General features: G+C 39.7%; 1 protein-coding gene across 6 annotated transcripts in view; it reads right to left on the bottom strand.

Moving 5' to 3' along the window:
- git2b (G protein-coupled receptor kinase interacting ArfGAP 2b) overlaps positions 1 to 13,384 on the bottom strand; it is a 17,459-nt gene extending 4,075 nt beyond the window's left edge. The window contains exons 1-19 of one of the 6 annotated variants that reach the window (XM_034896274.1): positions 13,163 to 13,384; positions 12,498 to 12,631; positions 12,253 to 12,365; positions 10,714 to 10,819; positions 9,842 to 9,928; positions 9,615 to 9,745; positions 8,365 to 8,459; positions 8,233 to 8,278; positions 8,024 to 8,029; positions 7,881 to 7,932; positions 7,726 to 7,798; positions 7,540 to 7,637; positions 7,320 to 7,431; positions 6,661 to 6,812; positions 6,396 to 6,548; positions 3,544 to 3,753; positions 3,312 to 3,401; positions 2,586 to 2,668; positions 937 to 1,092 (exon numbers count right to left, since the gene is read on the bottom strand). In XM_034896274.1, coding sequence (XP_034752165.1) covers positions 937 to 1,092; positions 2,586 to 2,668; positions 3,312 to 3,401; positions 3,544 to 3,753; positions 6,396 to 6,548; positions 6,661 to 6,812; positions 7,320 to 7,431; positions 7,540 to 7,637; positions 7,726 to 7,798; positions 7,881 to 7,932; positions 8,024 to 8,029; positions 8,233 to 8,278; positions 8,365 to 8,459; positions 9,615 to 9,745; positions 9,842 to 9,928; positions 10,714 to 10,819; positions 12,253 to 12,365; positions 12,498 to 12,631; positions 13,163 to 13,214 — 1,949 coding nt within the window. In that variant the 5' untranslated portion in view covers positions 13,215 to 13,384. The remainder of the gene's footprint in view (positions 1 to 936; positions 1,093 to 2,585; positions 2,669 to 3,311; positions 3,402 to 3,543; positions 3,754 to 6,395; positions 6,549 to 6,660; positions 6,813 to 7,319; positions 7,432 to 7,539; positions 7,638 to 7,725; positions 7,799 to 7,880; positions 7,933 to 8,023; positions 8,030 to 8,232; positions 8,279 to 8,364; positions 8,460 to 9,614; positions 9,746 to 9,841; positions 9,929 to 10,713; positions 10,820 to 12,252; positions 12,366 to 12,497; positions 12,632 to 13,162) is intronic. The other 5 variants (XM_034896275.1, XM_034896278.1, XM_034896276.1 and 2 more) reach the window with 5 other exon arrangements.
- Between the last annotated feature and the right edge of the window lie 1,383 nt (positions 13,385 to 14,767).

Below are 14,767 nucleotides of genomic sequence, written 5' to 3'. Positions count from 1 at the left end.
CCCCCCCCCCCCCCCCCCCCTTCTGTTTCCGAGTACTAACCCCCCAACTCCCACCCCCAAATCCTTCTTGTTGGTTATTGGCTGGAACGCTGGAACACTGTTTGTGTATGCTTCGTGGTGCAGGTGGGCGCAGTTTGTTTTTGTTGCCGTTGGGCTGTCTACAGAGACCACTTTTTTTTTTTTTTTTCCCACAGTGTTTTCTGGGGACAGGCAGCTCACGGATAGTGAAGAGATGTTTGCTGTATGGGACAACAAATGTCAACAAACACGCGTGACATCTCTTAGAGCCCCTTTAAGAACAGCAATATGTAACTGTAAAAAAACAGTAAACACAGGAAACCTGTTAGACTAAACGAAGTCACTTTGGATTTGGCAGGTCACAGGGGAATATGTGGTAGTGTGGCGTTTCCTGTCAGCTGCGTATTAAGACCAGAGGCCTACCCCCAGCAGACACTGTTTCTAGGACACAAGGACAGAGGCCAGTCTATGAGGCTCAAAAACCAATGGCTCTCTCTGCCGGTCTTTGGGACCAGAGTGCTGCTGGTTTACTATATAACCGCAATTGCCTTGAAAGTCAGGTGAAAATCAGTCACTGGCTCACTGGGGCGTAGCACAAAATTCTGGGCCCTGTAGAAAGGCCTTTTCTATGGGCCCCTCCCCACATCCACAGCGATTCATTGTACTATCTGTTTGGGCCCTGGGTACTCTGGTTAACTGGCCAGAATGAAAGAAAACCGGCAGGGTCCTAAGCCCCGAGGACAACTAACCACTGACCTAGAAGCAGCTGAGACAGAGGATGAAACACCATTTACCCTCTTCAAAAGGACAGGCAGAATGACAGAAATACAGTCGCAGTTCAGGCTGTGCTTCAAAGCACATTAATAATGAGAAATTTTAACCATTTATTATATTATTTATTTGTTAATCATTAACTACCTTTCATGTTTGGTCTCCTGGGCTGCTCTCAGAAGCTCCTGTATGTTCTTGGTGATCTGCTCTGTCTTACAGATGACGTCCTCTGTGCATGGCAGGGTGGCATCCTCCCCCCCCTCCTCCCCTGGCTCCACTGATTCAGAGGCTAGAAGAGGGCTGCTACAAATGAAAAGAAAAAGAAAAATGTTTTATTGCAGCTTTGAGCTTTACGCATTGCAACTTATACAGGTTTATTTATTAAAAGGCATATTATTGTATTTAAAGGAGGGGAAAGTCCACAACAATCAGTCAATCAATCAATCAATCTTTATTGACATAGCATTTTAGAGCAACCAGCAGGTATCCAAAGTGCTTTCCATCAGAAACCAAGAATCAAACAACATAACATAAACAAAAAAGAATGAAACATAGAAAACAGTAAGATCACACATAGAAACAAGAGGAGAGTGAAATTGTCACACCACTACTACGTATTAAAAAAGCCATCCTAAACAAACTTTTGAGTTTGGACCTAAAAAAGAGCTACATCTGTAATATTGCAAATATCAGGGCTATCATGTTCCAGAGTCTTGGGGCAGCAACTGGACCTCGGGACTTCTAGAACCAGTAGATTTAAAGACCGCAATGACTGGTTGTGCACACGCAGTGTTAAAATCTCGGACAAATACTCCGGGCCAGGCCGTTAAAGGCCTTGAAAACAATAAAATCGCAGTATGGTTTTATTTTAAGTATAGATTTCTTTTCTGGTTTGCAGTAAACTGAATTACTTGAAATATCCTTCCCTGTGGTAAAACAAGCACTCTTGGCTTGTAACTGTTGAAATTACAACAATGCAGCAGAGTTTAAGGCTGGGCACAAGGTGGCATCCAAATCAAACCTTTGAGACAAAAACCCAAAACAGTAGTAAAATTGTACAACCATAGTTGACATAAAACTAGCTATTAATGTACTATATTCAGGAGAGGTTTCATTATTTATAGCTACTCATCAAATGGTCAACAGCAGTGACTATAATCAGCACTATTCGTACGTAAATGGCAAAGAACAACCAGAGGTGGATGACGTGTGCCAGACTTCTGGCACTTGCTCATACGTATGCCGATTGTTTTGCAAGTGGAAGCTTACGTAAGACAGGTGCAAGTCCTGATATGTTCTTAGTCTCGCGCAGTCAGACTGTTCAATCAAGGACTTTAAGTATTTGTCAAAACTACTATTAATCTAGCTTCCTCTCCTCTTCATGTGAAAGTGTTAACAAGTTTAACATCTGCTATGAGGATGTCATCATCTCCAGCACCAGAAAAAAGAAGTAAAACCTTCCAGTTTATTTAACTTTAAAATTATTTCCTTACTCTGTCTGCTTGCATCCCTCCAAAATTTTATTTCAGAAGATAATGCATGCATCTCATGACTTAATATCAATGAAATCACCTAAAAGTGAATTAAAAAATTCAAATGTATTAATTTAATTACCAATTGGCTGGATTTATAAAAAACTAAGGATTTTTTTTGTTGCATCATTGGTGAGAATATAAATATACTGTATGTACAAACCTTCACAGAGTTTAAAATCTAGACTTTCTTTAAAAATATACAATGAGTTATAGTCAGTGCCATTTAGCATGTGTGTCCAAAGTTAACACAAATGTTCTTACCCAGTCTCCCCCAGTTCAGAGTGGTTGGGCGTAGAGTCATAATCATTCTCCAGCATGATACTTGGTCCTTCCAGACTGCAGCCCTGTAGAGACATCCCCAAATTAGCATCAATCAAATACAGTATATTTACTGGATAGGATTAGCACAAACATTACCTGAGCAACTGTAGGCACATACAAATCAGAATCATGCATTTCTGATAGTTCACGCCATCAGACATTTGGTTTTAAAGAAGATGAAGAGGAAAAAAAAGACAGGAAATATACAACAGGGCATTCTGTTGCAACACAACGCGTACTGCATAGGATGCTATTAGTTGATGCAAAGAAACCCTGATGTAAACTGTTGATGCACTTATTAGCAGCTGTGACTAATAAGCACATTGTGATGAGCCATTTTATCTAGCTTTCATGGATATTGGACTTAGCTGGTTGATAATTCAAACAGCTTTCTCTGGTACAACATTTCATCATCACTTTGGATGTTTACTTGAGCCAAAGCAGCTGTGGAAAAGGTTCTTTGTGGATAAAAAGCTGGAGCTGTTCAGATAACTAAACTGAAGCAGAGGCACTGTGGTGCATGCAGGCAGGCAGGCGATACTGATAAAAAAAAAGCTGTTTAAAGAAACAGGTCAGCAGGAGAGAGAAGTCTGTGGGGTCAAGCAGGGGGATAGTTTCTGTCCCCCTGGGGCTGCCTCTGAACAGAGGAGAACGTCAGTACTTAACCCTTCGAGATCGCTCATCCCACGACCAGGACAGGGAAGAGGGGAAGGTAGGGAGGGAGGAAGCAGCCGTCCCCAAAGGACCCCTCCCAATCTAGAAAGGGGTCAAACCAAGTTGAGCATACTCTATTGAGATGCAATGAATGAATGAATGAATGAAAAACCATCACCAGCCCCAAGCCAGGCATCATTATTTTGTTTTGTGATGACTATCCAGCAGGATCATCTGTGCTTACGTTGGTTGGGAAGGGTTGTAAAATGACTCCATCCTCATGCCGTGCTGTTTCCTCCCGGTGGGGGTACTGCCTCGGAGAAGAGCCCGTCTCATACATGGACATAGCGCGACCTCCGCGGGGTGGGTTTCGACCAAAGGGCCCCTGCTGGTGTTGTTGTCCGCTGGGGGCTTGCCATCGCAGTGTTGTGTTCTCAGTCTGCAGGGAGTTGAGCTGAAAAGAACAAAACATCTCTCAAGTCAACTCTAGCTGGGGGAAGATCTTCTTACAAAAGCTCAGCCAGACATCAATAATAGAGAAGAATAAAACTCTGGGAGAAAAGCCCTTCCTCTAGGTCAAGTTCGTCGTCAATTCTATCATGTTTTTCAAATCTCTTAAAACAAAATTTTGCTTACTTGACAATTGAAATGCTGACACTGTGTGTGGATTGGGTTGCAATTCCTGTTGGGGCCAAAGCCTTGAGAAACTACCTGTTACCTGTACCGACCAAATCAAGTCGGTATTGGTGGTATTGGTTCACGTAAAATCAAACAGTGCCAAATTTTTGTACCTGAGAGCATGTAAGTGCCAGCTTATCTTTTGTCTCTGCATGTTGACAGAGAACGGAGCTCTGAGACAGACACACACACACGTAACAGACACACAGATACACACACGCTGATTAAAGAGGTTTCAAGCGTGGTTGCAGTTTTTCAAAAAGTTATCATCAAGTTAACAATATGCAAAACATAAGTATTGAAAGAGCTTGTAGAGGCTATTTAGCATGTGTTAGGAAATGTCTCAAGGATCCACTGTGTCGGCAAAATAATTAAAGGTACTGGAATGGAGGAAGGCCACTTTTGTGAGATAAAAGCAGTATGGTTGAGCAGTCAAACCAGCAGTAAGAGGCAGTGCATTGTGTTAACACTGTCTCTCGGCTAAACTGAAGAGAAAGAATTTTGATGCATATATGAAAACCAATTGAAATTCTGCCATCCCCTAAATCTGGTGAGTAGGTGACAAACCTGTCTTTTTAAACACACAATGTTTTATCCAAGCAAGCAAATTTGGTCCGTAAGATTATACACTTGGCAACATTATCAGGTGCTCAAGTGTCTTGTAGCGGCAACTAAAATAGGCAAGTAGAAATTAATTCATCAGATCCCTTAGTTGCCTGTGAGAGAGTATAACCCCATTACACTTAGTCACTTGGACAAAGTGTAAACCCGATCGTTGGAACAACTTGGATTGCTATTCATTTGAAAAAGCTGATTTTAAACGCACTTAAGAAACATAAGAGACAGATTGAAATATGACTGTCAAATGTTGAAATAGTGTAAATACACGTCTCTCCAAAACAGATGCATTTAGTAGAAATATATTTTACCAAGAAAAGTAATGAGAACAGCGAAAACTGTAGAGTGGTGACATAAATCTTAACAGATGAGGATTTCCTCAAACCTATGCAAGTAAAACTGAAAAAAACAAACATGCATGTCTAAACACCACTGGAGCTCAGTGGGACAATCGACTTTTTTTGAATTACTAAGAAATAAGGATGTGAGCAACGTAATATGCCTGAAATAAAAATAAATATTAGATTGTTACCAATGCTTGCTACATGCCTCGAGATGTCAGAGATCTGATTTAATGACATTTAGTAAGGGTGAGTGCAGAGCTGATAACTCTGGTGATTCAATCACATTCAAACTTTAAATCATGGCAACATTTAGGTGTTTTGTGGCTGTATGATGTTGTATAGATTTAGGATAATGGATCATAATTTTCTCTGTGGTTCCTATTTGTTGATTAGTAGTTGGTTCTTTTGACATGTGAATCCTCAATCAGTTTTAGACCACAAAGAACTAGTTTCATGGAGCAGCATAGCAGAGAAAGTCTGGTGATCATTAATCATTACCACAGGAATTTTACCCCATCCAAAAACACAGCAGCCGTTTTCTCTGAAGCACCAGAAGTGAAAAATATCAATTGCAATTTGAGTATTGCGTTATGACCTTATATGGCTTTTTTACTCACTTATGTCAAAATCTGGTCTTCCCCTGCCATTACAAATTCATGCACTGTGTACTTCTAAATAGGGAAGAGGCTATGTCTGACACAATCATTCAAAACAGACTAAATTACTAATGTCCTTGTGTGAATTCAAAACACTTAAGTCTCTGGTAACATGGGCAAGGATCAAGTCTTAACTTTAACACTAACTGTGTTAAGTCAAGAGAAAACAGGCTAGGAAGTATCAGACAAAATGTAGGCTCTCAATGCCAGACTTTCCTCCACAGCGCTGCACAGGAGGATCTGTCTAGTCCACACAGCATGCCAATATATGAGAAACACATGTTCTGGTTTATTGGCATTTCTTTAAACCAATCACAATTGTCTTGCTAAGCGCTGAATGGAGCGATGGCGCCTCTGCAAAACAACCTCGGGGAGGAACTTGTTTTGGTGGAACATGTATGTTCAAAAGTGTTGCTACAGAAAAGTCAGACCGCAAAGATAGTCTAGCTAGCTCTCTGAATTTACCCTGCAGAAATCTGAGGAGCAGTATAGTACTCATAAACTGACCGGAGTTAAAAATGCCAACACAAACAAAGCGGAAGGTTACGGACATCAGGCGAAAAGAGTGACCATTCCGGAAATGAAACGCTGAGACTAGAGAAGATGTAAATACCTTAAATCCAGTACAAAATGACCACTAATTAGGCTCTTAAAATATTAATGTATACTACTATCTGATTAAAGAGATATAAATCAAACTATGAGGGCATACTGAGTTTGAACACAGTCCGACAAAACAAAAAAAGTGCCTCAACGATCTACAGTACAATTGCCCATCAATTACATGTGAATTTACGAACCTTGCTCTGCATGCTACGCAGCTCTTCACTGAGGTGACAGTTGACTTTAAGAAGCTGTTGTATTTTGGCTTCCGATGCAGTTAGGGCACTCTTCACCTCCATAAATTCCTGTACTGTGATTGGTCCATCAGAGAGGTCAGAGGACTCCGAGCTCTGCGGCAGAACAAAATACAAGATAGCATTAGATCTGTTTTAAAAGAGTAAAGCAAGACGTTTTTTGAACTATCTTAATGAAGTATAGTAGCAGGTTCCAGCTTTTATTAACCTTGGTCCTTCCATCATTGCAGCTGTCCCCACAAGTTGCCTCTAACACTGGATCTTCATCTGATGCCACACTGTCGTAATCGGGCTGGTCAGTGTCCTGGCTCTCACTGTTATGGCGACTGTCTATTCCCTGAAGGATCAGCTCTACATTCTCTGAAGGCAGACCAAAAGACCAAAGCATTAAAGATCAAGTAAATGGATTCACTAAATAAAAATCAAATAGCTAAGGAACACATTTTTATTTTTATTTACTGAATCCAAAAATCCAGATTAGCTCTTCATTATACCTCCAACAATCAGGCTATATAAACGGGCTACAATGTGGTTTACTATAAATTACAGAATGCAGGAGTTTAATACTAAACCAAAATCCACAATCTGTGTTTGGCACAGTTTCTGCGCAAACATCAGTACATAGTATGGTCCACATTCTAAATATAGCGGAGCCCACATGGTCCACATGTACATGCAAAATTCAATACCGACTTCCTGCATCTAACTTGCAACAACCAATTTAGGCTTTCTTCTGTGTATATGCTGATAAACAAATTTACCTGCAATATTAACATTAATAAAAACCACAAACAACAACAACACAAAAGAACCTTAGTAAGGAAATGCAAGGTCTTTTCAAAATAAAAGCTGAAAGACATATTGTACCTTTGGGACTGTCGCAGGAATTTCCCCACTGTCGTCGTTTAGCATCAGTTAGAATATCAATAACCAGGGTGGCAAATTCATTAGCACTAAACCTTGCCAATTTTTGACGACCCTGTGAAAACGAATGTACCAACACAAAAAGGGAAAAACATGGCAGCATTATTAAATCCAGTATTCACACAAAAAAATTGAAGTTTGAACACGAGGTGCGAACACGTGCCTGGTTTCTGGTAGATGAGTACTCTGGATTGACCGGCAGAAAAGGCACAACTGTGGTGTCCGTTACAAGTGTGCTGTGGTTCTGAGTGGCCAGCCACACTAAAAAAGCAAAATAAAAGATATAACAACTGAGATAAATAATTAAAATGCAGGCATAAAAAGCATTATATATTGTAGTTTTTTTCACCTGCATCTGTTTCTCTTCTGTCAACTTCATCATAAACATCCATGGCAAGTTCTTCGAACTGATGGTTACTTAGCTGGGACAAAATAAAGCAGAATTTCTAATAATTGAATAGAAACCGAATTTTGGACCTTGAATCACATGTAAAAATGTCTCACCGACTGGAGCTTCTTCTTTGCCGCTTTCGCAAACTCTGACAAATCCAGGCTGCTTTGGGCAAAAAACATAATCAAATTAATCATTTTTCCGCTAAAAAAAATTCTACACAAACAAAGAGAAACACAATGGCAAACATACTTACTTATTCCTTATCCATCAAGAGAATGCAACATGGGGAAAATAAGATTGTTATTTGTATTCAAGTACAACATTTAGCATTACATATTAATCAGGAGCCTGTTGGAGCTGATACTAAGTTGTTATTGTTTTCTGTGCATTACAATATCTCAACTTTTGTAACTATTAAGTGTGGAACAAAATCCTTACTATGACTTAAAAAATGGCTATTACCTGTCTGCCATCTGTGGAATGATGAAGTGCTGCCCGTTTCTGTGATCTACAACACAACAAGGGCATGATAGGGAGAAACTACCATAGAAAAAAAATCATCATGCACAAGGTGTGCTTGATGTGCCAACTTACCTGGTCTTCTTCCACAAAGGTAAAATGTTAACCGGTCAGTGAGTTCATACTGTATCTCCACTAGCCTCTCTGCCAGCTCCTGATGCCCTGCTTGTCTGCACAAATTAGAAATAAAAAGGTAATGTTTCCAAAATATGGCACTCTGCTAAGGCTACAGAATGCCTCAGGTAGGACTGCTTTCACTTAACCCATGTCAAAACCTTGTGTCAATACAAGCTTAATAAGGAGTACAACATTGGTTGGTTACTTAGTTTCTAAGTAATGAGTGTAAAACCATGGCCATGGTGACCAGTCATGCTTACACACCACCAATTTCTGTTATGCCAGAAATACCATAAAATATGTAGTTTTTACTTTGATTTCTTGAAATAAATCTAGGCAATGATTCTAGCTCTAATCTCTTTGCAATGCAGATATTGTCTTGATCGTGTATCTGTTTTGTAAAATATGTGTACTTATAAGTTACAAGACATATCAATGTCAGCTTACTTTTATCTTATTTATTTTTTTATCTTTAATTTTTCCTAGCTCTTCATTCCAACTTCCAGCTGAGTCAGCTAGCACAAGGTGCTAGAGAGTTTTTCCTTCCTCCTCAGCCTCAGTTAGTCATAATCTTATTGAATTTCTTAGCCTGACAAAATGCCACTGGGTCTGGGTCTTATGTTCATTGCAGAGCAAGGCATGCTAAATATTTTAGCCATTTCAGTTGGTTTTCCCCAGTTCCTAACTAGGCTTTTGTTTTTACCAGTTTCTACCAGCTTTTGTCATTTCCCTTTTCATAATGTGCATCATTTCCTCATTAACACTTTAATATATAAATAGTATACATTTTAAACATGCAGTGTCTGTGTAATATCTCCAAAGGATGTGTATCATTTCCTGCCACTAGTGAGCTGGGCTGTGTCTGTTAACATTGAAAGGTTAGTCATATGAAGAGCAGCAACAGTGAAAACTGCTGGCAGTTTGCTATGTTGTCTACATAGCCAACACTGAGTTGTTAACCGCAGAGCTTACCGGAAGTGGGACAAAGTTAATGTTGAGTCTTGAAATTGTGTGTGAGGGGGATGGCCTGTGAACTAACCATGATTTGCAATACACTTCAATGCTTCAAACAATACATTCCGTGTTGTGGCAACTCTAAAATTATAAAGCGGGGTTAGTAACATTACATAGTGTTTGTACAGACTTCCCACTGCTCATACCTAATAAGGTAAGCCAGTATTGATTTAAAAACATATACCCAGTTTTACCTTGCATAATCGATAGGGGTCTTTCCACTGGAATCCAGAGCCCCGGGATCAGCTCCATAAACTGCCAACAGTTCTGCTTGTAACATTTGTCCTGCTTTTGCTGCTATGTGTAGTGGGGTGTTTCCTTTCTCCTGGTGTCCCAAAAAACACCACAATGATGAAGCATTAGTAGAACGTCAACATTTACCTCACAAAATGTGTTTTCATGCATATTCCACTACACTTACTGGATGAAAAAAGTTGGCCTGTGCTCCCAAAGATAGGAGTCTTAGGCAGGTCTCAAGGTTTCCAGTCCGGACACTGGAGTGGAGTTGCTGAAAGGTGATCGACAAGTAGTTTAATTATGAATTTTATTTTAAGGTGCATACAAACACAGTGCTGGCTTTAGTAGATACAGCCTGCTATAAATGTAATTTTGATTTTTTTAAAAACTCAGATAATCGCAGGTGAGGGACACACATGGGCATTAAAAAAAAAAAAGGTGCACAGAGACAACAATATATGTTTATGGGTGCATTAAAATTAAAAAAAGTTTTTTTATGTTTTCTTTGCATACACCTACAAGCACTTTTCTCTTTCTAAATAACAAAGACGTTGGCGTTATTCAACAATAAAATGGTTAATGAAATGCCTACTGTGACAATGCTTATAATCCAGCTTGTTGCTAAATTATTTGTAAGGAATAATAGATTTCAGAGCACAACTCCAAGAAGAGACTGAAATAGTGGCGGCTGTTGCAAAACTTGAGATAAGACAGGCTAAACTATATGATGGTTTCAGTCCTACTATGACTAGTACAAGAAGGTCTGAGTGGCAGTATGTCAGATTAGGAGTGAATGCTAATTATCAATCAATAAATAGGTAAAACCATTTCTGAATGTATAGGAAGTGGTCAGATATCACGATTATAAACCAAAAATCACTTGCTGTGCAATGGTGCTCAAAAGACACACATACGGCTTTATTTGATTTATTTCCTTGGTTACACTCAAAGAATTTTATTTGCAAGATGTTAGTTTATTCAGAAATCTACAAAATATTTGGCAAATGAAGAATGTAGAAAAGTTAACACTAAAACCAAAAACGAGCCATTTCTCACCTTGCTGAGGTCTTTTGCTGTTACACTGTCATCCTCCCGACAAGGCATCCGATGGACATACACCAACATCTGGTATTTGGCCTTGATGAACTCTGTCTTGTTGGGACTGGAAACAACAAAAGATGCTCACATCTAACACTAGGACCCCTGAAAATATTGACCACCGTTACTATTTAAGTGACCACTACCTCACATACTGTAATCAGCTATATACGTTTGTTTAACAACCAACACATATCTCAACTGGGGATGTCCTGATCACTATCCTTAAAATCAGACACAATATCTGCAAATCCAATGTAGAGTATTTAACTGGGGGTTAAGCAATTCATTATACCGCTTCAAAAGGTTTTGGGGTATATCGCTGCCCCTTAAATCAAGAATAAAAATAGTCTGTAAGGTTTTTGCTAGAAGCTCCAGATGTTTGTACCCCACCCCCTCTTGCAATTAGAGTGGCCAATTGTTCAAGACATTCACATCCACCCTTCCCCACTGTCACATGACCAACTTTGTCTCCATTGTACAGACAGAGGACAGTGCAGCATACTAAATCAGTGGGGAAATCCAAAACAAAGGCTAACTTTGTTTTTAGCGTTAACAACGAGAAAACTCCAATCCATGTCATCAATGCTAGAAATACTTCCTTTTTTAGTTTAATAAAGGAAGTTGAAGCAGGGTGTGTGTTTGACAACTCAGTAACGTATAACACTGCTAGGATAGCTCCTGACTGTACCATCGGTATAGTATAATGCCCCAAAAAGGAACCTGGAATTATCCTACAAGTACTAAATGTACCCCTGCTTCCTCTGGCTGAAACACAGGTTTAGTCCCTGAGTTTGTCAAATGAGTCTTACTCCCCTTTAAAAGATCCTGCAGTGGAAAAACAATATTTATGATCAAAGATAGCTGCCTCATGTTTGGTTTGATTCGTACTCTCTCTTGTACTCTCGTCTGTTGTGTAGTGATTGAATGTGTTTGCAGCGAGGGTCAGACTCAGCATGGCTGTGTTTATATGTGGCTGATTGTTTATCTTTACTCCACCAGCCAGACACTGGACTGACACAGTGTTTATACCTGGCAACAGATGAGTGTGACTGCATGACAACTCTCATCTTCTTTTTTTCTTATGCATTTTGGGTTACAGTACGCACTGCTTGTTGTTTTATAAATTAAAAAATAGCAATAGAAGAAAAAGCTGCTTAAACATTTGTAAAATTCACTTTCTTGCAAAATCATTCAGTTAATCAACTAAATTGACCCCCTATAGCTAACATGGGTAGGGTACTGCCACTTGCATTTAACGGAACATACAGTTTCTTGTGTAAATTCCCATTCACATGTCAACTGATCAAGTCAAGGTCATTTCTTAAAGTTAGAGACTGACTGACCATGAGTCATGTTCACAATACAGAGGGCCAATTATGCATTTTCACTGACCTTAACCATAAAAATCAATGTTCCCAGTAGAGCTTTAAATCAAAGTGCAAACAAGCATATCAAAATCAGCACTGATGCATCCAAATCCTGAACAGCACTTACTGAACTCTGTCCTGGGGGTTGGCTTTGCGCTTCCCACTTACTGAAGAGGAAGGGTCCAGGAGGCTATGCTCCCATATGGAATTGGCTCCATTGCCATATAGTGTCTGGACCATCTAAAAACAGAAACCACATACAAGTATACCTGATTGCATGGAAGGTTGTCCTCTGGTCACTTGATGATGTGTCAACCATTTTATATTCACACTTGTGCAATGTGGGGCTTGTGTCTCTGATGGTCTGCTCACCTGTAACTGGGAGGGTGGCCATGGACAATGAGTCAGATGTCGGACTTGAGAGCTGTGTCGCCCCAGACCTCGATGGATGCTGCAGCACTCATCGCAGATCAACACACCCCTGTTAACAGAGGCCCAGCGTGGCTCTAGAATAAGATGCAAATGTTAACGTTAGTTAATCTGCCAGTCTACTGTTAGGAGGTTAATAACACACATTCTTAAGCTGAAGGTTTAAATATTAATAAGAACCTTAAATTCTAGCCAGACGAGGATGTTCGCCAACTGACAGCTACAAATACCACCTCCAATTTGGTCGCTTCCTAATGTCTTCGACACATACAAAATCACAAATGCAACCAGGCGCTGCGCGACGACATTAACCTTCTTGTTATCAGTAATGTCTTAGCGAGCTAGCCAAATAAGCTAATTTATCTGTACCATTGTAAACCATCATCAAAACAATTCAAGCAAAGAGTTTCACAACCAGACAAGTTAATGTGAATATACAGACAAAACACAAACATGACATTTTCACAAGTGTTTTCACAAGAATAACGTTTACATTAATGACAGTTATCCATTTAGCTATCTAACGTTAACTAGCTAGCTGGACGTAAGTTGTAGTAAGGAATAGCTGGTTAGCTAGGCAGCTAAAGCTAGCTTGTTTGACATCATACCCGGAGCACTGCAATCAGCGCAGACCTCTCTGCTTCGTACTCGCTTTGACATCCCTTGATAGAAATCCTCCAGGAAAGACAAATATGTGAAAGATACGTTACAACACAGCTAGACAGAGATAAACCGGGGATTGCCCGCCCTGGCAGATTGTATTCACCGATTATAGCAGGCAAACTGTGCTCATTTGTCCCCCCCCCTCCCCCTTGAACAAAGCAGTGTTCCATTTCTACACTCACACAGCCTCCTCTGTGCTTCCTTGTCTACTTCCATCCTTCCTTCCTTCCTTGTTTTTCTTGATGTCTATCCTTTATCGTCCAACTCACTACAAGTGCTTGCTGTTGTAACGCTATTAATTATGTGTGTGAATGTACTATGTGTTGGACAAGTAAAAAAGATGAAAATCGGGTGTGGGGTGTGGGCTACTTTGAAGTAGGCTAATTAATTAATAAAAACAAACTTCACGTTAACCAGCATCTGCCCCCCCCCCCCCCCCCCCCCACCTCCCCTTACTTCAGTGATGGAAAGCACTTTCACTCAAGTACAATTATGAGATACAATTATTATATTTCCATATTACGCAATGTACTTGGAATCTAATACTGCAATTATCTGACAGATAATAACAAATTACTTTGCAGATTAAGATTGTACCTAGGGCCTACTATGATTATTTTATTAATTATGAGACCCAGAAATATGTTTAATACCTTACTTAAAAAAAAGTTCCCCTTGACAAGTCACAACATTAAAATGCTCCTTAGACCTTAATGTATCATAATAACTTCAACTGGGACCATTCTGCAACTGCATAATAAACACTTTAAACTTTCAGCGCATTTTGCTGATAGTAGCCTACCTAAACTTTAATACTTAGCTAAGTAATGGATTTGAATACTTCTCCATAACTGCTCAACATCCATCTACGCTGTCAATATATGTGCCAGTTTCAAGTGTTTAATTTCGCCCCAAAATACAGTTAATTTTTGTACTGTACATGTAGTTTCTAGGCATTGCATTCAATCTTACTCATTTAAATCAGTTCATTATAATTGATTTGATCACACTGATTTCTCTGCATCCTCTCGAGTTCACCCATCTCATTGTACCAATCTGCAGTTAAAGAGGCAAAGTGTATCTAGCGCAACACCAATCTGAAAACCTTTTCCTTGCTCCAGGCTTATCATTTCCCTGCTGATGGGGGAATTAGATTGTGGGCCCTGCGGTCTGTGCATTCATTCATGTTTGTGTTTATATGAGTGGGATGAGGAAATGAGCTTGTCTGGACTCTACAGCCAATGAATGTGACGTCCTTCTCTTTTAATCCCAGGTTGTGGCTAGCAGTATTATAAATACTCATTACTCTCATCCAGTTGGTCTTTGACTTAACATGGCACTGATGACCTTCTGTGACCCTGAAAAAATTGATGAAAACAATGTGTTCTTACGTGTTTTGTTCTTGTTCCATTTTAATTTGTAGTATTTTTGTGAGTTCCTCCTTGTTTAGTGCAGTCTAAGGTTGAGCTTTGTGGTCAGATCCTGTAAACTTGTCGACGCTCCATGATTTTTTCTCGTGATCAATGTTGCAAATCAATGAGCATTATGAT

This window comes from Etheostoma cragini, chromosome 16 (genome assembly GCF_013103735.1).
Source record: "Etheostoma cragini isolate CJK2018 chromosome 16, CSU_Ecrag_1.0, whole genome shotgun sequence".
In the NCBI taxonomy this organism is placed as follows: domain Eukaryota; kingdom Metazoa; phylum Chordata; class Actinopteri; order Perciformes; family Percidae; genus Etheostoma; species Etheostoma cragini.
This window is presented reverse-complemented; position numbering and strand designations above follow the sequence as displayed.